Source organism: Dermochelys coriacea, chromosome 1, assembly GCF_009764565.3.
Source record: "Dermochelys coriacea isolate rDerCor1 chromosome 1, rDerCor1.pri.v4, whole genome shotgun sequence".
Lineage (NCBI taxonomy): Eukaryota > Metazoa > Chordata > Testudines > Dermochelyidae > Dermochelys > Dermochelys coriacea.
This window is the reverse complement of record NC_050068.2, coordinates 148,801,044-148,827,946: the sequence shown is the minus strand read 5'-3', so window position 1 is coordinate 148,827,946 and position 26,903 is coordinate 148,801,044. Positions and strand designations below refer to the sequence as shown.

The 26,903-nt window shown below is 39.2% G+C and overlaps 1 protein-coding gene across 9 annotated transcripts in view; it reads left to right on the top strand.

Annotated features, from left to right (window-relative positions):
• The window catches only part of DMD (dystrophin), a 1,935,994-nt gene that overhangs the window by 617,850 nt on the left and 1,291,241 nt on the right, over positions 1-26,903 (top strand). For all 9 annotated transcript variants that reach the window (XM_043505382.1, XM_043505371.1, XM_043505378.1 and 6 more), the window contains 3 exons: positions 3,029-3,148; positions 20,228-20,329; positions 20,428-20,535. In XM_043505382.1, coding sequence (XP_043361317.1) covers positions 3,029-3,148; positions 20,228-20,329; positions 20,428-20,535 — 330 coding nt within the window. The remainder of the gene's footprint in view (positions 1-3,028; positions 3,149-20,227; positions 20,330-20,427; positions 20,536-26,903) is intronic.

Sequence of the window (26,903 nt, the reverse complement as noted above, 5' to 3'; positions counted from 1 at the left end):
TATGAGGAGAGGTTAAAAAACAAATAAAAAAAAAACTGGGCATGTTTAGTCTTGAGGAAAAGGTGACTGGGGAGCAAGGACCTGATAAATCTTGCAATATGATAAGGGCTGTTATAAAGAAGACAGTGATCAATTGTTCTCCCTGTCCACTGAATGTAGGGCAATATATTATGGGCTTAATCTGCAGCCAGGAAGATTTAGGTTACATATTAGAAAAAAAAATTACTAATTATAAGTATGGTTAAGCTCTGGAATAGGCTTCCAAGGGAGATTGTGGAATCCCCATCATTAGATGATTTTAAGAAGAGAGTGGTCAAATGCGTTTCAGGGATTTGGTCCTGCCTCTGCGCAAGGGGCTGGGCTAGATGTTGCTTGGAGATGGCTTCCTGCACTGCATTTATATGAGTCTCTACATTATCAAAATGTTAATTGACAGTACATGGGTGTTACTTTGTAAGTATAATTACCAAGAGAAAACAGATGTAGACTATGAAATGTGTTACATGAAACGTGCACATGGCTGGTGGCTTCTGCATATTAAGGTTTCCTGACTTTTCCCAATACAAAACCATTTTCAGTTGCTTATAACTTTGCCAGACTTTAACCATTTGGGCTGACGTTTTCCATGCTAGATCTGTTTTCCGCTGATTTTTTTTCTTTGAAAATTTCAACCATAACAGTTCACTCATTCTTGAGAATGAGGGTACGGGAAAATGTGTTCCCCCCCACGTTAAATATAATCTGTTAACTTGTGTTTTAGATGCTCTAGTGTCCCCATGCTTTAGAGCAGGGACTTAAAATTTGATGGATGGGTCATCTTTGTGACAGGGATGTGCTGTTACCATCTCCATAAAAAAGGTGCCTAAATTTACCTAAGTTATAAAAATTTGAAATATTGTAGTTTGCTTATGTTCAGTAGAGATTTGTTAGATTTTAGCAGCATAAATCCCCAAAGGTCATGTCTTCACTGATCATGCTCCAGCCTGGAGCTGAGCAGGATTTTCTTTGCAATTTGTACCTCTGAGCTGGTGTTAACTGTACTGGATCTGGGTCTGGGCATCAGAACTGATAACAGGGAACCTGCACTCTGAGAGGTTTCAGAGTGGCAGCTGTGTTAGTCTGTATCAGCAAAAAGAACGAAAAGTACTTGAGGCACCTTAGAGATTAACAAATTTATTTGATCATAAGCTTTCGTGGGCTAAAACCCACTTCATTGGATGCATGCAGTGGAAAATACAGTAGGAAGATATAAATATATATATTACACACACAGAGAATATGAAAAAAGAGGTGTTGCCATACACACTATAATGAGAGTGATCAATTAAGGTGAGCTATTATCAGCAGGAGAGAAAAACCTTTTGTAGTGATAATCAGGATGGCCCATTTCCAACAGTTGACAAGAAGGTGAGCGTAACAGTAGGGAGGGGGGAAATAATCATGGGGAAATAGTTTTACTTTGTGTAATGACTCATCCACTCCTAGTCTTTATTCAAGCCTAATTTAATGGTGTTCAGTTTGCAAATTAATTCCAATTCAGCAGTGTCTCGTTGGTGTCTGTTTTTGAAGGTTTTTTGTTGTAATATTGTGACTTTTAGATCTGTAATCGAGTGACCAGGGAGATTGAAGTGTTCTCCGACTGGTTTTTGAATGTTATAATTCTTGACATCTTATTTGTGTCCATTTATTCTTTTACATAGTCTTTAATTACATTATCACTTACTGGCTTTTTCCACTGGACCCTTACTTGGTGCAGTGTACAGGACAGAGCTGCTCTGGGGATGAAACAAGGTTGTGTAGTAAAGGATATTGTTGTCCGTAGGACCCCTCTTTCACTTGTTGCAGAAGTTGGAAGGAGTGTAATGAATGAGGGTTACAGGAAGAGAAAGGATAGTCTCACGTCTAAGGCAGTTTTATGCTGCCCTGTGGAATTCAATTCTACAGAATTCCTTTGTGATATTGGGCAAGTCACTGAAACAAAACTTTTTTTACAGGTGATTTCTATTTGTTCATTTCTGAGTTCCTGACTTGAGACCCTAGGGTCTGGTTTCCAGAAGTGCTAAGAATTCGCAGTTACAACTGCAGTCAGTAGGAACAATACTTGCAACATATAAAGTGTTATGCAATGTTAAGTACTATGGTCCTTGGAGTCTGAGACGGGGCAACTAAAATTAAGAGTTTATTTTGGCTTTAATCTCTCTATGCCTGTAAAATGGGGATGCTACCACTCATCTGAAAATAAATTCATTAATGTTTGTAATGCGTTCAGACTACAATGTTGAGTGCCAAAGAAAAGGCCATGAGGCAGTTAATACTGAGTAAATAAAAGAAAAAACAACAACGCCCATTAAGGTAAAATGTAAACTATGTTCAGAGCAAGGTTTGAATAGTGTACAGTAAATAAAGCAGGAGCTACACATTGAACAATGAGGAGAAAAAACGTATTGAATAGCTGCTCATTAAGTAGGCACCAATCATCCTTTGTACTGATTGAAGCAGGGGTCCTGTGGCAAAAATAGTATGTGATCATGTAATTAAAGACAGCATCATAATGCACCCACACACAAGGGGGCAAAGTTAAGGTTGCACAGGCAACCTTAATACTAGTATTTCCTAAGTTTTTGGTATTTGACATTGCAACTTTAATAATGTTCTTTAACATATTTTTGTGTGTAATACTATAACATATGCAAACACTGTTAATAAAGTAATCTAATACCCATTTCAAATGAACAAGATATTGATATTTATAAAATGTCAACTACACAAGCTCAACAACAATTTTTTTCAATCCAAAGTTTCATTCTGAATGTTGATGAGAGGACTAAATACTTAGAGAGGAAAGACAGATTGTACTAGATAGTTTTCAAGAAAGGGACAGCTATCCTTGCATATTGTACCACCTTACTGCTCATGTATTCCCATTTTTTAGTCAATGAGGTTCTACTCTGACACTACACTCCGTATGAGGACTGGAATCTTCCTGTCTAAAGAGTGATAATAGATCCCCCCCCCCTTTTCTTTTTAGGCTCTTCAAGAAGACTTGGAACAGGAACAAGTCAGGGTGAATTCCCTTACTCATATGGTAGTTGTGGTGGATGAAAGTGGTGGAGATAAAACTACTGCTGCACTAGAAGAACAGCTTCAGGTAAATATTAAATTATGCTGTATATTAAAAAAAAGCATCCATCTTAAGCATCCCTCAAGAAATATTTCTGATTGTTTTAAAAATATTTTTGTCAGTCCTGTTTTTATGTGCATGGCTAAATGTAAATATTTGGGGGGAAAGTGCCTTAAATATTTAAAAATGTGAAGGTTTTTTGTATGAATTCAGAAAAAGGGATTACATGCCATCTGTAAGCTCAGGATAAAAAACAATTGTCCAACCTCCCTGCACTATGTACACAAAACCCTTCTTTTAGGTTTTCTGGTACAACATTCACTCTGACAATATGTCTGAAATATTTTATGAAAATGAGCTTCAAATGATTTGGTAAGCTCTGAGATACTCCAGACACAAAAAGAAAAGGAGTACTTGTGGCACCTTAGAGACTAACAAATTTATTTGAGCATAAGCTTTCGTGAGCTACAGCTCACTTCATCAGATGCATTCAGTGGAAAATACAGTGGGGAGATTTATATACATAGAGAATATGAAACACTGGGTGTTACCATACACACTGTAAGGAGAGTGATCACTTAAGGTGAGCTATTACCACCAGGAGGCGGAGGACCCTCTGTAGTGATAATCAAGGTGGGCCATTTCCAGCAGTTGACAAGAATGTCTGAGAAACGGTGGGGGATGGGGAATAAACATGGGGAAATAGTTTTACTTTGTGTAATGACCTATCCACTCCCAATCTTTATTCAAGCCTAAGTTAATTGTATCCAGTTTGCAAATTAATTCCAATTCAGCGGTCTCCAGACATAGTTGTACAAGCATACCTGTCCAGTGTGCAATCTCGACCACCTTATCTTATTTTCTCACTTTTTTCTGTGTGCATTTGTTTTGTATCCTGGTGAAATGTCATCTCTCCAGCCAGCTGCTTCAGGCTACTTATCTGTGACACAATTTAGTCTCATGCTCAATCTCCAAATAGGGGAGGAAGAGGTAAACAAGTTGGCTACAACTGCTGTAGGGCTCAGACATAAACAGGCATTTTATGTTCATCTGGTTTCAGAGTAGCAGCCCTGTTAGTCTGTATCTGCAAAAAGAAAAGGAGTACTTGTGGCACCTAAGAGACTAAGAAATTTATTTGAGCATAAGCTTTCGTGAGCTACAGCTCACTTCATCGGATGCATTCAGTGGAAAATACAGTGGGGAGATTTATGTACATAGAGAACATGAAACAATGGGTGTTACCATACACACTGTAAGCAGAGTGATCACTTAAGGTGAGCTATTACCAGCAGGAGAGCTGTTCATCTGGTTCATCATGTTCATATGGTTCAATCACAAAACTGAGGTGTTTGCAATCATCTCTGTTCCTGATGCTGCATTGTCCTATGTCACTGGGGTACTGAAATTACAAGAAGAGCAATTCCTAAAGAAATGCAGGTTTCAGAGTAGCAGCCGTTTTAGTCTGCATTTCTTTAAAAAGAAAAGGAGGACTTGTGGCACCTTAGAGACTAACAAATTTATTAGAGCATAAGCTTTCGTGAGCTACAGCTCACTTCATCGATGAAGTGAGCTGTAGCTCACGAAAGCTTATGCTCTAATAAATTTGTTAGTCTCTAAGGTGCCACAAGTACTCCTTTTCTTTTTAAAGAAATGCAGTATCCATTGTGGCTGATTAACTAAGGAAAATTGTCATAAACATGGAACAACATACCACAGCAGCTAATCTTACTTTCCCTTCATACTTAACATCTTTTTTTTAAAAAAGGGGAAGTCCACGAACTAGAGATCTTTTCTAAACTTTCCATGCTGTATACAGGAACAGTAAGTGATAAATTACACCTTTTCCACTGAAATAATGTCCCACTCACAGTGTAAAAAAAGGGGGCGGGGCTGGGGGATGGTAAGGAAAGTCAGAATAAATGTTATGTCATCTAGTCTACTGGAAGAAAGTTTGACCACTGTTTATTATACTAAATAGATGTTTCATGACTAGCTTGTTTCCCCCCATCCCTCGTTCACTTCTATCAGTTGCCCCTCATCTATTTTAGACAGTCTCTGCCCCAAGAGAGATTACAATCTTTTATGTTTGCACAGTGCCTAGCACAGTGGTACTCTGACTGGGGACACTAGGTGCTACTGCAGTGCAAATAATAATAATCAGTGGGCAGTCAATTAAATGGAAAAGTGGCAAATTCAAAACTGATAAAAGAAAATGTTTTTTCACACAATACACAATTAGTCTTCTCTGATCCAGCATGGTATTTTCTACATTTAGGAGCGTACCTTTAGGCACTCGGGTTTAAAAAATGTGCCCATTGTTCTTACTGGAATTCTTAAATAGGCAAGCACAAAGTCAGAAAAGCAGATATTATTGTTAATTACATATGTACAGCTATATTGCCTTTTAGCACTATAAATGTGGCTTTTAAACTGTAACCCTCATTGGAATGTATGTGAAGGGACTGCACAGTTCCAGAAGTCCCCAGAAGAACAGCTGACTCAGCAAAAATTACAAGAAAACTCATTTCCAAGTTTTGTTGGAAAAACAAAAATTTTCAATGAAAATTATTTTTTCCCATAAATTGTGTGTTGGCATAGAAATTTTTCAATGGAAAAAAAAACATTGTTGAAAAAACCTCAGACAGCTCTAGTTACAAGGGTCTTGCACATCTGGGCGGGACCAGTCACACTGGTCTCAAGGATCAGATTGGGGGCAGTCAGTGTTTTCATTGTCTTCTGATGTTTAGTCTTCTTGTGAATATGATGTACAACTTCCACGCTGATTGTGTTCTCTAGGAGATTCAAAAGTGTAGAAGAAACTAATGTGAGGGGTAGGGGGGGGAACTATTAACAGCCACACTGATACAATAGCATGAAAAAATTATAGGTATATGTTTATGAAATCTTTGGGTGTTAGACAGGATAACTTATGTTTCCTATGGAAAAGATTTAGACTTTTGGAGGCATACTGAACTGCCCCTGTATTGGTGGAATACAAGTTCCATGGTAAAGTATGGAGGAGATATAATTTCATCATTGGGAATTAAAAGCTCTAATGTGGCCATATTAGCCCTGAATAATTTGCAGCCTCTTCAGTGCCACTTCACTGCCAGATTTTCACAGACATAAGGATGCTGATTATTGCAACCAAGTTTGTAATGCCTTACATCTGAAAGATAAATCTGAAAATCTTCCTCAGTGTCATCTGTCACTTTAGCTGAGATTTAGTCTTCTTTTCTCACATGTCTTTTTGGTTCCCATCATCCTCTGAAATGAAATTAGTATTTGGTAGACTGCTTTTTCTGTGAATCATCTGGAGGGTAATTCCTCCTTTCATTTCATGGAAATGAAATGTGGGTTTAGTTTAAAAAAATGTACTAAATCTAATTAGTTACATTACTGTTCCCTGCACAAGAGACTTTTTACTTAGGCTGTGCCATGAAAAGGATCCCTTAGGGAAAGTTCACAGCACAATTTAAGCTTCCCCTGCCCCCATTAAAGACTCTCTTCTGCTGCTGCTGTTTTGCTGTTCAGAGAGCATGTAGGTGGAGAGTTGAAAAAAGATAATAGTGCAATCATAGGCAATAATTTAGAGTTAATTTAGTAGTTATAGGGAATATGCAACCTATGCTATTTTTAGGATACAAAATAGTGAATGCACACATCAAAAAATTCAGAGGTGTGGCTGAAAACAAATAAGCACTCAAACTTAATGCAATCTTTGAAATGTTTGAAATCCACTTCTCTCCCTGTGGGTCCACCCCACACCTTCAACACTTCTGTCCTTGCCCATCTTCAGGACCAAGGCCAAGTAATCAGCTTTCCCCTTCCTCGTTGTGCTAGTGGTGGCAATAGCAGTTATGTTTATTGGCACTCTGAAGCTTTCTTGATGGTATAGCTCCAGCTTGCAAAATATGCATTGAAATCTCCAAGCTGAATGAGATTCTTTGTTCTAGGGTGTTAGTGGCATGCTGTACTATGAAGTCTGACAAATTAGCAGTCCTGTGTACAGTGCAGCTGTACTTAGGAACAAATCATTCTGTTTCTCCTGAGAAATACTAGTGCACTTTTTATTTATATATGGTTCATACGGGTGCTTCACTTGTAGCTCCAATAGCAAAATGAGACATAGAAGGTAGTCTACATACAAACACCATATTCAAAATATTCTCGTTAAAATTCAGATTTCTAGAAGCATAAATATTTTGGCATGTCTTACACCTTCAAAATATGACTCATTCTCTGTGAAGTTATCATATGTTACTGAGGCCATTTCTAATGAAAACGGAACCATTATACAACAACTGCTGTTTGGGGAATAAAGGGTAAACATCTTGCGTGTTCATGTTTTCACAGCCGAATTACTGCTTTTGTGAATTTTCAGAGATGAGAAAATGGTGAAATAAGATTTTGAGGAAATTTCATGACTTCCTCCCCTCAGTTTCACATAGCCCCAATCAAAGTTTACCTGCTATCATCTCTGTCAAACTTGGTTTTGTAAAAGACATGATAATGTTATCGAACGCTTATATACAAATGTGTTGTAAAGACACACAAATAATATTACATACAAAAAACTACATTAAAAAACATTAATATAGCAAAGTCAAACACTGAAGATAGGAAATACCAGAATTAAGGTTGTCTGTGTAGTTTTTTCCACAGGACCCTTGAATTTTTCTAGTATCTCACTGGAAGACAAATCTCTTGTTAAACCAAAATTATTAACTAAAGCCACTAGCTTCAGCAAAATTGAGTATACTCTGTGCTGGGGAAAATGTGGATTCACTATTTTTATGATGAAATTAACTGTTCATAAATTAAAAATCTACTTTTGCCATCCAGTATCCAGTGAATCTCACTTTTTAATGTATATATGTGTGGAGTGTAACAGTCACAGTACATGCTATTTGCAGCTACCCATTCAAATTTGGCCTTACCTACAACCCTGCAAAAAACCCTATAAAACCTCTTTGACTTGCCTAACTAATGCTTCTAAGAAGGTACTGACATCAACTCCTCCCCTGGAAATCCAGAATGCACCATATGCACCACTAAATCAATCCCAGCACTTTCACAACATAGTATTCACTTTATTACCTAAGAGTTGCAATTTTTATCCTTATCAACGGGTCACAACTCTGTCTTTTATAAGATTGCAGGGATAGCTTTTTACAATCAACTTATACTTCTCTTGGCACACACACAAATCTATATGCCTGAACATACTGCTTGAAAATATGCTCTTAAACTTACCTGGACATGGTGTCTAGTATAGCTTACTCTTTACCTGAAATTTAGAGAGCAGACAGGTAACTGTCCCTCATTAAACACCATTTCTAACATTTCAGAGTTACTTCAACTATCCATGTATGATAGACCTTGCCTTAAGAAAAGGAGTACTTGTGGCACCTTAGAGAGTAACAAATTTATTTGAGCATAAGCTTTCGTGAGCTACATAAGCATGTAGCATAAGCATATGCTCAAATAAATTTGTTAGTCTCTAAGGTGCCACAAGTGCCACAAGTACTCCTTTTCTTTTTGCGAATACAGACTAACATGGCTGCTACTCTGAAACCAGACCTTGCCTTGCATTTCTTCTCCCTTCCGTTTTTAAATATAAGGTACCAGTGTTCTTTTGGGGTCAATATTTGTCTGTGACCATCTCTGTCAAAATGAAATAATCTGTCTTCTTCTATTTGCATTTCATTATGTGGCTTCCCTGTGGGGGCTCTTAAACTGTTTTGGATACCTAGACCAGTATACCAGAAGAGGATAGAAAAGAAAGAAATTAGACTACAGCAGCATCTTACTAACCTTCAACCAAAGCAGATCCTAAATTGCCTTCTGATCCAATATCCAACCAGCCAGGCAATCTTTTCCCAATATCCTTTATGATGTCACCAGAGAGGCTTGAATACTGCCTGACAGAGTGAGTTGCTCTTAGGTAAACTTGAGGTAAAGCTACTAGAGCAGGTATTCTAAAACTTTGACATATCCTGGGCCACATTTTATAGAGAAATTATGAGCATCCCCCTTCCCTTCCATTTCAAGAATTACAGCATATGCTTAAATGGAAAATAAATATTAAGAAAGTATTTAAATGTTATGTCACATTAAAAGAAACAATAAAAACAAGGAGAGTGAGTACCACATGTACAGCCAGTTCTCCATGGAGTGCTGATGTACTTGTAACAAGCTTGTTTGATTCTCTAGTACCGCCTGTATTAGAGACGATGAGTACTAGAGTACAGTGGCACTAGAGAATCAAACAAGCTTGTTACCTGGACTGGGAGTTAAGAATTCCTCCAGTAACATCCTTTGGAAGTGAGAAATCAGATTAACTGCCTTCAGCCCCCATACCATAAGGAAATGACAAGATTTCAGTTCTTTGAGTCACCAAACCCCCACATCTCTGAGTCACAATCAACCTCCTTTTGTTCACCACAAAGACTTAAATAGTCAATAGGGGGTCACCACCTGGACAAGGTAGTTTTATTTACATAGCTTATTATGAACTTTATAAACATTAGTACAAATAATCTTTTGATCTATGATCCATTGTTGTAGTTCATGTAAAAAGTTCTTATATTGGAATAGATTGAGAAAAGGTAAATCAGGGGTAACACCATAATTATTATTTGCAGAACATAAACATTTTCTATGTACTAAATTTCTCTTTTGTTTTTGTGTGTTGTTAAACATGTAGACGCAAACAACATTTCTACAGACCACTGGTCCATCCAGTCTAGCAGTAGTTAGCCTGACTTCATTAGAGAAGCATCTTTTACCAAAATTCTTCCATTAGTTGCAGACTCAGGGCTGCTTATTATAATTTATTGTATGTTTACTCTCAGTGCTCCTGCCAGTTATTTTGTTTGTTTTTCTGATTCCTATGTTAGCTTCATTCAATCTTTATCAGGCTATTATTATTCTCCTATTTTACCTTTTCATATCCATAAATAAAGCTTTTCCTCAAAGGACTCATTTTAAAAAAAAATGAAAGAGTTTTCATTTTAGGGTAGGGATCTATGAAACTTCCTTTTCTAGGAGTAGAGGGGGTGGAATTTCAGGGGAGAGAGAAGGTATGCTGCCATGGTTTATGCTCTGGATTGAATTGGTAGCCCCAAGATGTGCCTCACAGCTATTCCTCAGCTGAAGTTTCAGTCATTTATTACAATGGGGCTACCAGCAGAGTAAGATCCTATTCAGCGTGAGTAAAGGTGGCAAAACTGAGCCCCATATGATTAAATAATCAATGCTTATCCTAGAAATGAAGACTTCTTACATGATATTTGTGCCTGTAAATTTGTTACAAATTGGTTTCTTAAATAGGTTTACCCCAAAAACCTCCGTGTCATGTTTGCTGTGATCTGTCACTAGACGTGATTGGTTTAGTATGGGTCACAGTTTAAACCATATATCAATACAGCTACCTATCATTTTGTTTAAATACTTTGCCTGGCCTAACTATAGAGACAATAAAAGAAAGAAGTGTAATTCTTGTGCTGCTTTGGAATTGTACAGCTTTTCAGGGGCTGAGGATTGTAATTTGTTGTCTTTTTAGTTTTCTTGGAAACATCATCTCTTCTCAAGTATGCAAATCAAGCATTTGGAGTGACCTTGCATCATTGAGCTGGTGCAGGCCACTAGATTAGGGAAGAATGTTTCTAAATATAGATCACTGGGATACAGCCATGTGTAGAATTGTTACTGTAGATGCTGAGAGCGAAGACTTTTTTGTTTTTTTTTTAAACTGCGGAGGTATAAACAAAGCTGCTCAAGTATAAGATAAGTTGCTTTATTTATAAAACATCAGAAGAATAGTACACAATACAAATCTGTAAAGTAAAAGGTAAGTATTGCAGCTTCATGGTAACTGCACCAGTATTTCCCCTCCATGGTCCACCTAGGGTTCCCACTTTAGGCTCGCAGCTCCTCAGTCATCACCCCTCATGGGCAAAGAACACTGCCTCCTGACTGGGGGCTCTTTAAGGTTCCATAGTGCCCTGCCTATACTGTGGTATTCCCAGCAAGCCAGACTGCCTAAAATGTGTGTGTTTGCTTTCTCTCCTGAGGCCACAAACAGTGTAATTGTCTGCAGTTATAAGTTAGCATACAACTCTTTCTAAGCAAGCACATTTATTATTCCGGTAAAATCATTACAAAGAAAACATCAAAAACAATAAAAGAACCTGGCATGCTATAAAGCTTACCAGGAGTCACCCCCAACTCCAACCTCTGGGTCTGGTAGGTGTCAATCCTTCAAAACCCACAACCAGATTTACAAGTTTGTAACTGGTTACAAGTTTGTAACTGTCTCAGATTCAGAACCAGAACCACCGCTAGGCAGTTCAAACATTTCTTTATACAGCTTGGGCCTTTGAAATCCAATCTCTGGTAACAGGTAATCAGCACACAAAGACCAACTCCTCATGCAGTAGTTTCAAAGGGCTGGGGGTTTGCTTAAGCGGAGGTAGGAAATTTGCATGTAGCTAAAATATAAGCAAGAAAGATAATGGCTCAATGACTCTTATGGCTCAAGGAATTGGAAAGGTACTTGACAACACAGATATTGAGAATATTTCCATCTTACCTTTATTATGAAGTGTTTATAATGTGACAGTTACAAAGGGTTGTAGATTGGTCACCTGAACAATGTACTCATTTGTTGTACTAAATGATAAGCACTTGTGCATGTGTGTGCATCTAATACAAGTTCCATGACTTTCGAATCCACTTTTGCTATCCGTTTTAATGTATTGTATTGTACATTGGAAACTGCAGTGCATTGTAACACACAACTCTATCCTGGCTACCACTAATCATACATTAGCTTGAAGGATACAGCATGAGGATTCCATAAGCATTAGCCCATGAGGAATCGGGTATCTATATGACAGACATTGAAACATGGCCTACAAAGCTCACCCTCACCATAGCTTAATTGTTCCCCCTACGTGAATGTCGCTCAGTGACAAAGAGTAATAATTCTGTGGCATAAAGTTAAAAAAAATATTGAGGAATGCCAAAATTCACACTTAAAAACGTTTCCTGATTTTGCTTTGCATGTGAACATGTCTACCTATTTCTAAGAGCCATTGTTTTCTTATCTTGGTTATAGACCATATTGCTGGGATGCAACTAATGCAGCTGCTAAATCTGCTGTGACTGGTGCTATATATGTAGCAATAATTTCAGGTTAAGAAGTAACTGCTTCCTCCAGCTCTGTTTTTAAGACAATGCAATTTAATTTTGGGGCATTGTCCTCTCTCTGGAAACACTCCATTAAAGTCAAAAGCACATTAGAGCCAGAAGTAGGTACTTTAGCTACAACAAGCCTTACTGCCTGAGTGGCCTTTTCTAGGTCTCTTGCTAGAGAAGATATTTGTAGTTTAAGAGTTGTGTAGAATAATTTCTCCTTTCCTTTCCTTTGAGTTCTTCCTTAACTTAGAATATCCCATATCCTTTTTCCTTTCTCCTCTCCCATTTTCTCAGTTCGTATACTTTCTCCGCGGAGGTGTGTTGAAAGGAGAGTTATGTACTCCTGATTGATTCCAAGATTTTAGGCCAGAAGGTACCACTATGATCATCTAGTCTGACCTCCTGTATAGCATAGAACTTTCCCAAAATAATTCCTAGAGCAGATCTTCTTGAAAAAACATCAAAATTAATTTAAAAATGGTCAGTGATGGAGAATCCATCATGAAAATGTAAATTGTTCCAGTGGTTAATTACTCTCTCTGGTTTTTGTTTGTTTGTTTGTTTGTTTGTTTTTGTTAGTTTGACAGGATCTATTTTCCATAAACTCATGTTGATTTGCGTTAATTACATTACCTTCTTTTAATTCTTGATTAATCAAGTCCTGTATCAGTCACTCCATTATCTTGCCCAGGAGGGAAGTCAGGCTTACAGGCCTTTACTTACCCATGTCATCCCACTTACCTGTTTTAAAAATTGGCACAAAATTAGTTTTCTTCTAGCCTTCTGGAACTTCCCCCAAATTCCACGGCTTATTGAAAATCAACATTAATAGAGCTGGCTGAGCTGCTTGCTGGAATATTAAAACTGTTGGATGCAAGTTTGATATAGTTGTTTGGTTTGGTTTTTTTACAAAAAAAAAATCCTTATTGTTCTTAACTTATTGGCCTTAACTCTGCTGGCCATCTATTTCTCTTGTGTCCCTTTGCTTCTCTTATCATTTTCCACAATTCATAGCCTAATGACAGGTTTCAAAGTAGCAGCCGTGTTAGTCTGTATTCGCAAAAAGAAAAGGAGTACTTGTGGCACCTTAGAGACTAACACATTTATTTGATGCATCCGATGAAGTGAGCTGTAGCTCACGAAAGCTTTCTCTTTCTTCCTTTCTTTCTCTTTCTTAATACAGCTTTCTTCACTTCCATTGTAAACCAGTTCAATTTTTTAACCAACACTGGCTTCTTCCTCAGTTGTGGGATTGCAGCTTTTGGGGCATCTAGTAAGGTGTTCTTAAATGATTCCCAATTAACATGCATGTTTTTCTGATTAAATTCTTCCTCCTAGATGATTTGTCTTATAATTGTTTTCAGCTCTGTTAAATTGGGTTTCTTAAAGCACCAAGAATATACAGATTTGGTGTGTTGCACAGACTTTATAATGACACTAGGTTGTGCATGTGGGTGATGTAGATGGCACAGTTAGAAAGCTAGCTGCACTTCTGGCTCCAATCTGGTCTCTTTGAGTGCGTCCCTCAGTTTTTAGGTCTCGGGCCATCACCTTTCTCAGGGTGAAATCTTGTGCTTCTCCCACTCTTAAACCAGGTTCCAGGCTACAGCACCTTGTGGTCTAACCATACTTATCCAGCAGGCCTGACTCAGTTCAGCATTTGCAAGTATTCTCTTTGGAAGCTTATGACTGGTGGTTAATACCAGTGACAAGACACCTTTCTCAAACCAAAGTATTGTTTAATCTAAAACACAGAGGAGGAAAAAAAAAACATAAGAGTAAAGGGATTTTAACACAACAAAAAGGTCAATACACACGTCTGTTTTACCATCAATCCTCCTTACCATCCACCCTGTCAGAGTGGGCCATGCAGGGCTTGCTTCTTCAGATTCACCAGTGGAATCTGTTTGTTCACTGCAGACAGATTCCTGACAATTGCCTCCCTGCCTCCTCACCTAGAGAGTGACTGTTTAACTGTGCAGTGTCTTTCTGAGTCCAAGTCTTGGCAGAGAAAGTCTTGTAACTTTAGCTGGAGCCTGGAAGTAGCATCTTCCCAGCTATTATCTCAGGCTCTCTCTCTTAATGACACCTGCTGTGTTTACTGGGAGGTTGATTATCTGGAGTTATTTGCTGCCGTTCTACTAATTTCCTAATAACCCTGCAATTAAACTAATTCAACATATGCACACAGTTAGCATTCCAATGATAGGCATACAGCAACTATCCCAAATAACCAGGTCATATCCAGTATTCATAAATAATTATAGATAGGCCTATGTCCTTCACAATAGATGTGCATTTATAGTCTCTTACAAGTAGGGATGGAGATAGCAACAACATTCTAAACTAAATTAATTTGCAATTAATCTGAAAAAATAGATGACGTTTAAGCTTGCTGATTGAAAAGAGAACTTGTCAGTTGTGCACATGCAGTATGCACACACATACTTGTGCCTTCACTTTGCAGAAACATAGAAACACAAACGTGCCAGGCATTAGTATTTGTAACCATCGGGTTCTGCTAGTGTAAATAAATAATAATGCTTGCAAATTAGACTACATAAAGAGCATACACAAGTGTTTGCTGGCAGGCAGAAAAATATATACCTGCACAAGTGAAGGTCAAGGAATGAAAATTCAAATGGAACAGTAAAGCATTATTTTGAATACAGCTGTGTGGAGAAAGATAATTCTGTTTTGTAAAGGATTTTGATATTTCAATTTCTTTTTAACTGTAAGGAAAAGCAAAAATTTCAAAGTTCTCCATGAAAGGGAAATGAAGTCCTGGCTCTGAGGCAGTCTGCCTACCAGGCTGAAGGGTACCTGGGAGCCTGGAAGCTCAAGTTTCCCAGTAGCTCACCGGGTGAGCTGTCAAGAAATTAGTCAGTTTTCTGAAGTTGCCTGTGTCCAATTACAACTCTGTCTAAATCAGTCTGTCCCCACCAAACATTTTTAGTTAGACAAATCAGCATTCTGTGGTGGAAGTAGAGTCTTCCATCAGAGAATTTCTGACCAGCTGTAATTCTGGGTATGTTCAAAACAGTGGTTGTGACCTTGGTGATGTGTTTTTCTGTTTCTGTGTCTGTCCTTTCACTGTGATCTCCCCTAAATTGCAATGAAAAAAAATGCCCCACAAAATACATACTACAATCCTTTCCGGGGTGGGTGGGAGTTTTACATAGTATGTTGATATAGTTCCTCAATAAGTTGCACATCAGAGGCACTACTTGTGGAAGCCAGTAAAAAAAATAATATTGGTGAAATAAGAGTGTGAAAGATTGTCAGCCCTGGAGTGCAGCCTGGGAGCAGGCCTCATAACCATTCATCTGGGCTGGCCTCTCTCACACTGCTCTGCTGGTGACACAGCCAGCCTCTCCAGGCCCTGATATCACCTGACATAACAGTAGATGGTGCCACACACCCTACTGAGCTACCTGAATGCTTTACCTAAGCCACTCAAGGACAAACAGGAGACAACAGCTGATTTCCCTGCTCCCCAGCCTTGCAGCCCTGCTGGAGTATAAACCAAGAGTTATACCATGTTATGCTATACAGGGAACTGTACAATGCAAGCTCATTAATTCACTTCCGCCTCAACAGCCTTTGTTTACAGAGCTGAGATTTTCCCAGACACTTCACTCAAAACACACTGGTTAACATAAAACAGAAAACAACTTTATTAACTACAGAAAGATAGGTTTTAAGTAATAGCAAACTGATCAAAAGCAGATGACCTAGCAAATAAATAAAAACGCAAACTACGACTAATATACTAGATAGATAGGATTTGAATTAGAAATTTCTCATCCTGACTAATGATACAAGCAGTTGACCAAGTTTCCTTACACAGGTTAGAAATCCCTTTAGTCTGGGTCCAGCACTTACCCAGTTCAGTCTTTGTTTCTCAGGTGTTTCCAGGAGTTCTCTTGTATGGGGAGTGAGTCCCCGAGATGATGTCACTCCCTGCCTTATATAGTTTTTCCATTAAAACTTTGTTTCAAGCTAAGTTCCCAGCCCAGTTTGTGGAAAAATACAGGTACCAAAATGGAGTTCAGTGTCATATGGTCTGGTCACATGACATTGTATGCCTTGCCAAGTCATAGCAGCCATTATTCATAGGCTGGCTGAAACGTTCACAGGAGCTCTTCCATGATCCATTGTATTTGTTGATGAGCCATTAGCACTGTCTAGCTTCACTGTTGTACCTGAATGGTTAGTTGTGGGTATTACCCAAAGTAAGCCCATTTGCAATACAGATACATAGTCAATATGCATAACTTCAGATACAAAAATGATACATGTTCACAAATAGGATAATCATATTCAGCATTTTCCAATAACACCTCACATGACACATCTTGTACAAAATGCATCATAATCCTATCATAATCATACCACTATGATGAATACGGGGTGCAGTTGTCAGAGAGTTTTGCCATTGATTTCAGTAAGGTTAGGATTTCACCCCATTAAAAGATTATTGGGGTAAATGTATGTGTATTCCAAGCCCAAATCCTGCCTCTACATAACACATACCTCTCTACCATGTGCGGTGAGTTGAGAGTTTGAGGAATTGCAACTCTAGTACTCTTTATAGTAGTTCAGGTCAAAAAGTACGTTGTTAGTTATCTTCAGGAAAATGTAGCTTTTTGGAGAATCTGAATCTTCTTCCTTTATTATGGCAGATTTCCACAGAGCCTTGTTTGATCAAAAATGGATGTTTTTCTTAACAAAGAATTTGTTAGACTTGTATTGCATTGCAATTTGAAAAAAGAACATGAGCCAGTTTAATAAGTGTAAATTATTAAGAGAGTTTGCAAGGATTAATTTGTTATTGAGTTACATATGTCTAGCCAATGGGAGCAGACTAGCCACAGAAGGTTTTTTACACACTGAATCAGAGAAGCAAAATCTTACACTAAGTGTCATCATGTTGATTTCTGAATTCTTCTGTTAAACTTTTGTGGCTTGATTTTTCAAAAATGTTGAACATACTCATCACCCATTAACTTCAGTGAAAATCTGGCCATTATATTCCAAAAACAAGCAAAAGAAGTGTTCATACTTATCTGTAAATAAACAGAATGTTGATTAAACATGATTGTCATATTTTCCATAAATACCAATACAGAACACTGAGTGTTACTCCAAGGTTAGTACTTCAACATAACATTCATTAGAGGAGATAATTAGACCACCTATTCTGGATGTGTTGAATCCTGCACACTGTGTTAGCATCTAATGAATAACGACAGTAGTCCCTGTCGGAATTGGTTGGTGGACACCACAACATGCGGGAGGAATGTAGCCTCAGGAGCCAGAGACTGGATTATAGTAAGGAGTCAATCAAGCAATCAGAAAGAATAGATGATCTACATTACAGCAAGCAAGCAAAGCAACCAGGAGAGAACTTGTGGTGTCTGGGGTGGCCATGGGGACGGGATTTATAAGCAGTCAGTGTGCAGAAATGATTGGGAATATATTGGGCTTGGGGAAAGAGGTGGCTAGATGAGTTGAGGGTCAGTCCTGAGTTTGGAAGCAGGTTGGACCACAAATGGAAGCTGAGAAACAACTAATCTTTTCTTTAGGATCACACTTTTACAAAACCTATCCATATAATGGCCCATCCATAACATATTAGGGCTTATAGGTACGAGGAACAGAGTTGAGTGAATAATTAAAGATTACTTATTTATTAATTGAATTTATCCTGTATTTACCTGCTCATAGAATATCCACAGACAGTTTGGGAATATTTCTCAGGGGGAATTCCTCAGTCTTATGGTATCAAGTGCATGGCATCAACTGCTTGAAAAAATGGCACTGTTTTAAATCTACCATCCTCTCTCTGAAGGTAGAGCAATTATATTTTTCATGTTTCTAATATATGTCAGTATAAGATCTGAGACAGCTCTTCATATTGGAAATTGTTCATTTAATCTATGAGAGCAGTTCTGGTTTGCTACTTAATGAAGTGGAAAGCATGTCACATGTCAGCTGTGGCATGCAGTCAGTATCATGCCTGGCCACGCAGTCAGATGACATTTGCAATGTGCCTTTTACTTTACTGAGGAGCGTGACATAACATTCTTGCAATTCCTACTACACAATGTTGCTGGATCCTGTACTCATACTTCAGATCCATAGTATTGCTGCACTGTATGAGACGTTTGTGTGTGTGTGTGTGTGTGTGTGTGTGTGCGGGGGATTAGGAATTTTTGTTTTTGTTTTAAAAGTCAACTGTTTAGATGCTGCACTTTTGTTATTGTGACAAAGTGGGACTGTTCTTAATGTTTCCTCTGAATACTGTAGGGGTGCTTCAGTTTCCCCTATGCATTTCTTAAGTCTCTAGGTGGTGGGATAAGGGGGTATAATTGTTGCAGAGCAAAGGACCAGCGTACATAAATGGCTGACACTTTGTCTCCTGACAACTGATGGTCTGGACCCTTCCCCCCTGCAAGGTGATAGCTAAAGGGGTTGGAGAACAAAGGAATCAGGTGACCTCCTGGCCTGGGAAAGGGACAAAGCCCAGAGGAGGAGGGGCTGGAGGGTGTTAGTTGGGGCTGGCTGGGGACTTGGAGTGAAGTGCAGACATGGTTGTCTGGCTCACTGTCCCCCAAAATGGACCCCACTGAGGGGTCCTGTTCTTTGTACCTACAAGCTCTGTTTTAGACCGTGTTCCTGTCATCTAATAAACCTCTGTTTTACTGGCTGGCTAAGAGTCACATCTGACTGCGAAGTTGGGATGCAGGACCCTTTGGCTTCCTCAGGACCCCACCTGGGCGGACTCACTGTGGGAAGCGCATGGAGGGGCAGAGGATGCTCAATGCTCCGCGGTCAGACCCAGGAAGGTGGAAGCTGTGTGAGCTTTTTGCCCTGAAGACAGTCTGCTCACAGAGAGGAGGCACCCTCAGAGTCTTGACGGGCTTCGTAGGGAGCAGTTCCAGAGCATCGCCCAGGGACTCCGTGACAGTTATCATAAACCACAATCCTTATCATGGACACAATTCTTTCTTTAATTACTAATACACTAATAAATGGGGAAAATTTGAAGAGACGCCTTGCTACAAAATGTGTGTGTGAGATCAACAGCAAGGAAGCATATGATGGCATGGGCTGCAATAACATTTTTGCTGCTATTTGTTTGGGAAGACCTGAATAACTCACTTGTGGCAAAAAAAGAACTTTACAGTACCTTGCACAAGCACAACTATATTACCCCTCGCTTCCTATTTTAGGCATTTGTCTCTAAAGTGAGCAAGTAAGAGACGGAGCTGAATTTTTGCTTAAAATTGAGAGAGAATGAGATCGTTTTTAAAAAACATGAATCATGCAAGAATCTCAAATGATAATAGTGTGCATGTATACGGATATCCATTAGGCAACAGAAAATGGCTTAATTAGTGCTTTGTAGAATTTTTATTTCAATAATTCTCACTGGAACATTGTAGAAAAATAAAGGACTTTGATCTTCTATGCTGACAGTACTATCCTATAGCAGATAGGAATAATCTGAGTGCATCTGGGACTTTACCATTATAATCAAGACTCTGGATTTACCCTAATTACATTTCAAATTGTTGTGTTTTTGGCACCATTAAGTTCAGAAACCAGAGTAGTATCAGACTTAATGGATATATACTATCCATATCTTGATATTTAAATTGCTTCCCTTTTCTTGGCTTTACGGCTTCATAAATTCTTTACATTGTACTTCTGTTTCAAACTATAACGATATCCACTTCAGGATGACACACAATGTTTTATGATTTTAAGAATGAGATTTAAAATGGGGGGTTATCAAAGTATTTTCCTCAAAATTTTCAATGCTTTGGGGAAATATTATGAGCCTCAATAATACTAAATATTTACTAAGTGTTGTGTGTGCTGCTTTCTTTTTAGGATCTGGGAGACCGGTGGGCAGCCATTTGTAGATGGACAGAGGATCGCTGGGTCCTTCTGCAGGATATTCTTCGGAAGTGGCAGCAATTTGCAGAGGAGCAGGTGAGTGGAGTTATCAGTTATAAATCAGAACATTGTTCAAAAAATTGCACTCTGAATGGTCTTACCAAAGGCTTTTTCCTTATCTGAATTTCTTTCAGTGCCTTTTTGATTCATGGCTTACAGAGAAAGAGGATGCAGTGAGCAGGATTCATACAACTGGCTTTAAAGATCAGAATGAAATGCTTGCCAGTCTGCGAAAGTTGGCTGTATGTATTTTCCATTGTTCAGTTTTTTGTTTTGCTTTCCTCATTTGTGAGTCTAACAGCACATCTGGGTTCATCCAATTGAATAGCTTCCATGTTTCTTGGGATCACTGGTACCTGGAGAGCATGGAGTCCTCAACTGTTGCCTGATTTTGCTTATGAATGAGCTTCATCTGTGCCACTTGACTTTGCAACCTAAATAGTATTCTCTGAACATATTTTTGTCTATTATATATATATATATTTACAACATTCATATCTAATTCATATACATAAAATAAATACAAAACTTCCGTTCAGAATGTTGTATGTGCACAGTTTATTTTATATACATAAAATTAGACACAAAAATATGTTAAAAACACCATTAAGGTCGCAAGGTCGAGGGCTCAGAAGTTAGGAAATGGCAGATTTCAGGGTGCCTGTACACCATAATTCAGCCCTCTTCTGAGTATATATGATATGATCACATACTATTTTTCCCCAGAGGACTCTTGCCATATTTAGTGAATGGGTAGTTAGTTCTTGAATATTTCTTTGTATCCTACTCATTCAATGGATGGGCCATGATCATATTTATTGAACACCATCTAAACCCAGAGAAGATTACAACATTATTAATTTAATGCTGAGCATTTTTATGGTTCTCTCGCGATAGTATCTGAGTGCTTCTCAAACATCAGTCAATTTCTCTTCACAACCCTCTTGTCCTTTTACCAGCTCAGTGCTCTTTCCTGGAAATTAAAAACATGCAGTTCATAGTCTTTATTAAGTGAAACATACTACTTTGCATTCTATTACTTTGTAAGTGAGAGTCTTGCAATCCTGGCCAGGTTTGAGACTAGGGTTGCTAACTTTCTGATTGTAGAAAACCAAACTCCCTTGCCCTGACCTTTCTCTGAGGCCCCACCCCCCCACTCACTCCATCCCCCCTCCCTCCATCACTCACTTTCCCCCACACTTGCTCACTCATTCATTTTCAGCAAGCTGGGGCAGAAGGTTGGGGTGTGGGAGGGAAAGGGGTTTGGGGTGTACAAGGGGGCTCCAGGCTGGGGCCAAGGGGTTCAGAGTATGGGAGCGGGTATGGGCTCTGGGAGGGAGTTTGGGAGAGGAAGGGGGCTTAGGGCTGGAGTATGGGGCTGGGGTGTGGGAGGATGTGGGCTCCACCTAGAGGTGTGCGAGGAGGGGTCAGGGTGTGGGCTCTGGGCAACGCTTACCTCAGGTGGCTCCCAGAAGTGGCCAGTATGTCCCTGTGGCCCCTAGGCGCAGGGGTGCCCGGTGCCCTCGGTGCCCACACGGTGCCCTCGCCTGCAGGCGCCACCCCCGCCGCTTCCATTGGCTGTGGTTCCTAGCCAGTGGGAGCTGCAGAGCTGGTATTCGTGGAGGGGGTGGCGTGCGGAGCCTCCCTGGCTGCCCCTGCGCCTAGGGGCTGCAGAGACATGCTGGCCTTTACCAGGAGCTGTACGGAGCCAGAGCAGGCAGGGAGCCTCCCTTAGCCCCTCTGCACTGCTGACTGGACTTTTAACAGCCCAGTCAGCAGTGTTGACCAGAGTTGCTGGATCCCTTTTCGACCAGGCATTCCACTCAAAAACTGGATGCATGGCAATTCTAATTGAGATGCTTGCTGCATCTGGATCTTGATGTTTTGATTTTGGTGGTGCTTTCTAATAAGAAAAAAATGAGACGATAGAGTGACAATTCACTGTACTTTAAAAACAGTTCAGACTGGGCAGGGGCAGAGAAGAGCAGCTAGGATGATCAGGAGAATGGAAGGCCTATCTTATGAGAGGAGATTGGAAGAGATAGGCTTGTATAGTCTAGTGAAAAGAAGGCTGAGAAGTGTATATGATTTCTCTACAAATAACTTAGTAGGGTAAACACTAGGAAGGGTGAAGAGCTACTTATGCTGAAGGACAGTGTTGGCTCAAGAACAAATAGATATAGAGGGTCCATGAATAAATTCAAGCTGAAAGTTAGAAGAAGCACCTAAGCCAATAGGAGTTGTGGGGGCAAACAACCTAATTAGTTTTCAGAGAAAGCTCGACAAATGTATGAGTGCAATTGTATGATGGGGTTGCTTGTGGTGGCAGGCAGCAGGGCTCAACAGTCCTGTGAGATGCTTCCCGTTTGTCTTACATTCCTAAAAGTTCAAGTTTCAGGATTTCAGCTGGCCACTTACAGGGGTCAGGAAGAAATTCCCCCCCACACACACACCATCAGTGTATTCTGGGAGGGTATTTTTATATTTTTCCTCAGAATCACCAGTGATGGCCATGGCTGGAGATGTGACACTGGACAGGAACATTGAGGTGCCACCAAGCATTCTCTTTTTCAGATGCTTCGTTAACTGATTCTTACTTACAAGCTCAGGGTCTAAGTGATCACCATATGTGAAGATGGGAAGGAATTTTACCCTAGATCGGATTGGCAGTTATCTTGGGGATTTTTTCCACTTTCCTCTGTAGTGTGTGGGTACACACCACTTTCCAGGATTATCTATGTATATCTCAGCTAATCGTTTCCCTGCCATTGTGGGGGTTTTGGACACTAAGGCACCTTGGTCCTCCTGCTCTCTGCCTGAGGCAAATAATAGTCTGGTCTCCTGTGGGTTATAATACTTTGGTCTAATTTTGGGTTTAGTGTGCAGATGCTGGGTGTCCTGTGTTGTTGTTGGCCTGTGATATACAGGAAGTCAGACGAGATGATCTAGTGGTACCTTCTGGCGTTAAACTCTATGGTTCTCAGTGTGAAATAATTTCACAAATTAACATGACTCTGCCTACAATAAGATGGAGGAGTACAATTTCACCTCAATGTTTATGGCAGCAAAGGTGAAAAATTGTCATTGTTAAAAGGAATTGTGCAAGTAATCTGTTCTTGTGCACATACTATATATTTAGATACGTAGAAGGTTCACTGGTTCATGGGTAACATCACATCCATGTAAAGAGGAGTTTTAACAGTTTACAAACTGTGAAATTTTCAGCCAATGTGTTATTGCTGGGTTATAACTACCTATGCAGTTAAAATAATTAAATCAATTTCAGTTATACGAAATAATATTGACTATATTTTGTTGTCTTGTATTGTGTACAAAAATCTTTGTGGTCTTTGGTATATTAAAGTTTTCTGGTATTATTACTGTAAGTTGTTTCAATAATTCTCTGAGGTGCTTAGAATTCAAAATAGGTTGGGCTCACTGTGAACAAATTAAAGGTATTTTTAAAATAATTTGTTTTAAAAATATTACTGTTTGATTGTTTAAACTAATTAACAGATATCTAGCAGCTGGTCCAGAATTGATGGTAAATATCCCTGCTGATTTAGGCAGTGACTAAGAATTTAATGCTCCTTAAAATATGCCATAAAATTTGAGACGCAAAACTCTGACCATCTGTTATCATAACCTTAAGCATGCATAGCTGTGGATACACTGTGCTAACTCTTTGTTTTCCTACTGCCAAAAATAATTGTCCATGGTCTGAAATATATGCTTTTAGTCAATAGTGTTAAAGTGAATGACAGTATAGAATCTAGAAGGTATTCGTTGGAATTGAGCTTTTACTTTGACTAAAACTCATTTTAGGATTATGCACATGTTTTTACTTTATCACAAAAGGATTCTGCTTAAATTCATTTACATTTTCATTCATTTAATCTGAATTCTAGTCCTGTAACCAGTAAGTGAGCTGTGATTGACTTGTCAGAGAGTTTAGTAAAGGGCTTTCATGTAACCAGGACCAGCCTGAGGTGTTCTGGAGTCCCTGTGTGAGGAGAAAATTGTGAAGACAAAGTCCAGCTTTGTTCAACAATGTAGCACATTTTGGGGGTTTGGCAAGCAGCCAGAGAATAGAATGGTTTGTCACATTCTGAGAAGGGAGGATATCACTAGTTTGCAGGAGTGATTAAAAGTATACTTGTCATAATTGATTCCTGCAGGTTTGGGGTCGGGCTTCCAAGTTGTTCTTCCCTGGTTGATTGAAGATGTCATGTCAAGAAGGAGACATTTTCCTTTGAGTAATTTTATATAAACTCCAATTAATGGAATATACATGCATACTTGTCATTAAGTACATGTCCTCTTGAAAGCAGTGTCCATTGACCCCCACCTGCCCTCATGGAGATGCATGTTGGGACCCATTAGTAGATAAAGGGTCCCACCACCAACCTTACTCCCATTCCTGTTTTTGCAACTATTGGCTGGTTAGCCAGAATCAGTTGCTGATTCTTTATTAGACGAGACTGTACGGACATTTTTTTCTATAGTCACCTGGTAATTTCCAGTTTTCACAAGATGGATGAGGCTTTCAATATTGAATTATCAATTGTACATTGGAAGTAACACTCCCTTTTTAATATCTTTGAACTATGGTAGCAGACAGGCAGAGTAACCATTCCATTGAATGACAATAGTCTTTTAGAATTAGCACCTGTCCCTGTCCTATCAGAAATCCAAATGGGCAGGTAGGTTGTCTTAGGTGTATAAATATTTTTATTCACTCATCCTACACCAGGTTCTCTCATTGCTGCTGCAGTTGCAACAACCTAAGGAATAGTTGATCATCCTTCTCTTTCTCCCAGTTTAACAAATGTCATGAAGATGAAAATGAATTTCTCCATTACCCTCTAGATGAGGATTGCAAACTGTTTGGTAATGTTGACCATAGTTGACTGCTTGTCTTGGAGTATACTTCTCCTATAGTTGGACTACCTTCTGGAGAAAGTGAAGAAGTGATTATCGTATTCTGTCATTGAGATGCAAAGTGTGCCCTTTATTTGATATATGACATTTTAGGGTACATCTACACAGCCGGGGGCAGTGAGCTGGGCTGACAGACTTGGGCTTGAGCTACCAAACTACAAATAGCTGTGTGTATGTTGCAGCTTGGGCTCTGAAGCCTATGGAGTCAGGTAGCATGAGTCCAAATCTGTCGACCTGAGCTTGGAAATTCACTACTGTAGACTGCCACTGGCTATGTAAAAGTACCATTAGATTCAGCCACTTGTTCAGTGGCCTCACTTTGCAGGATGGCATGGCTTAGGAGTGCAAATGGATGTGAAGGCTCTCCATTTCTGATGAAGCCAGTTTATTCAGGGAGAGGACAAATTAGTCTGTGGAGCAGGACGCACAACTCGGATTTACACTGCATTCCTCAGACTTGTATTAAAGGAGGGAGAATTGACTTTATTACCAATGTGAAGGTCTTGCTTCTTAGTCCTCTTCCAATAGAAAATTGCTATCTCTCTTCCTCCTGGTTTCCAGGGGTTATTGGGGATTCCAAACAGGACCAACCACATATTACATTAGTAGTTCCTACTTGGGCACTTCAGTTTTGGCTCCCAGATTTCCAGGTCTAGCATCAGAACCTGCAGTCTAACTGCTAAACCTTCTTTATCTCCTTTTGAAAGGTCAGGGTCATTTTCTCTAGCCAGATCCTTATGCCTGCCAGCATCTTAGAGATGCTTAGAGTTCTTGTTAATTCATTTGGATTCTGACAGTTAAGAGAAATTCAGAGAACTCTCCTGAAGAGTCTTAAACCTTTAGTAAGAAAAAACTCTGACTTAAATCGAAGAGGTTTTCCTTTGAGAGTCTCTTGGGGTGCAGTCCACGCTGGGGGTGGGGGAGGGGAGAAGGGTTATCCTTACATGTTAGCTAACACAAGGTACAATCCTGATGAAGACAAGACCATTTGTAGTTTTTGCACATTAAGAAGATTGAGGTAAACATTGGCGTGGGTGGGAGGAAGAATCGTAGGGTTCATCTCAACTTGCTAACACTTTATTTACTTTCTCCGCATCAGTGATGGTTTTATAGACCTCAATCATATTCCACCTTAGTCTTTTCCTTTCTAAACTGAAAAGTTCAAGTTTTATTAATCTCTCCTTATATGGAAGCTGTTCCATACCCCTAATCATTTTTGTTGCCCTTTTCTGTACCGTTTCCTATTTCAATATATATTTTTGAGGTGGGGTGACCAAATCTGCATGTAGTATTCAAAATGCAGGCATACCATAGATTTATATGGTGACATTATGATATTTTCTGTCCTATCTATTCCTTTCTTAATGATTCCCAACACTCTGTTAGCTTTTTTGATTGCCACTGCACACTGAGTGGATGTTTTCAGACAACTATCCACAATGACTCCAAGATCTCTTACTTGAGTGGTAACAGCTAATTTAGACCCCATCATTTTATATGCACAGTTGGGATTATATTTTCCAATGCACATTACTTTGCATTTATCAACATTGAATTTCATCTGCCAATTTGTTGCCCAGTCAACCATGATCATCAGTGGATCTAAAATTCCCTGTCCCCATATGTTCAGAGATTTAAATAAAGATTCTGAGTAAATAAAAGGAATTAA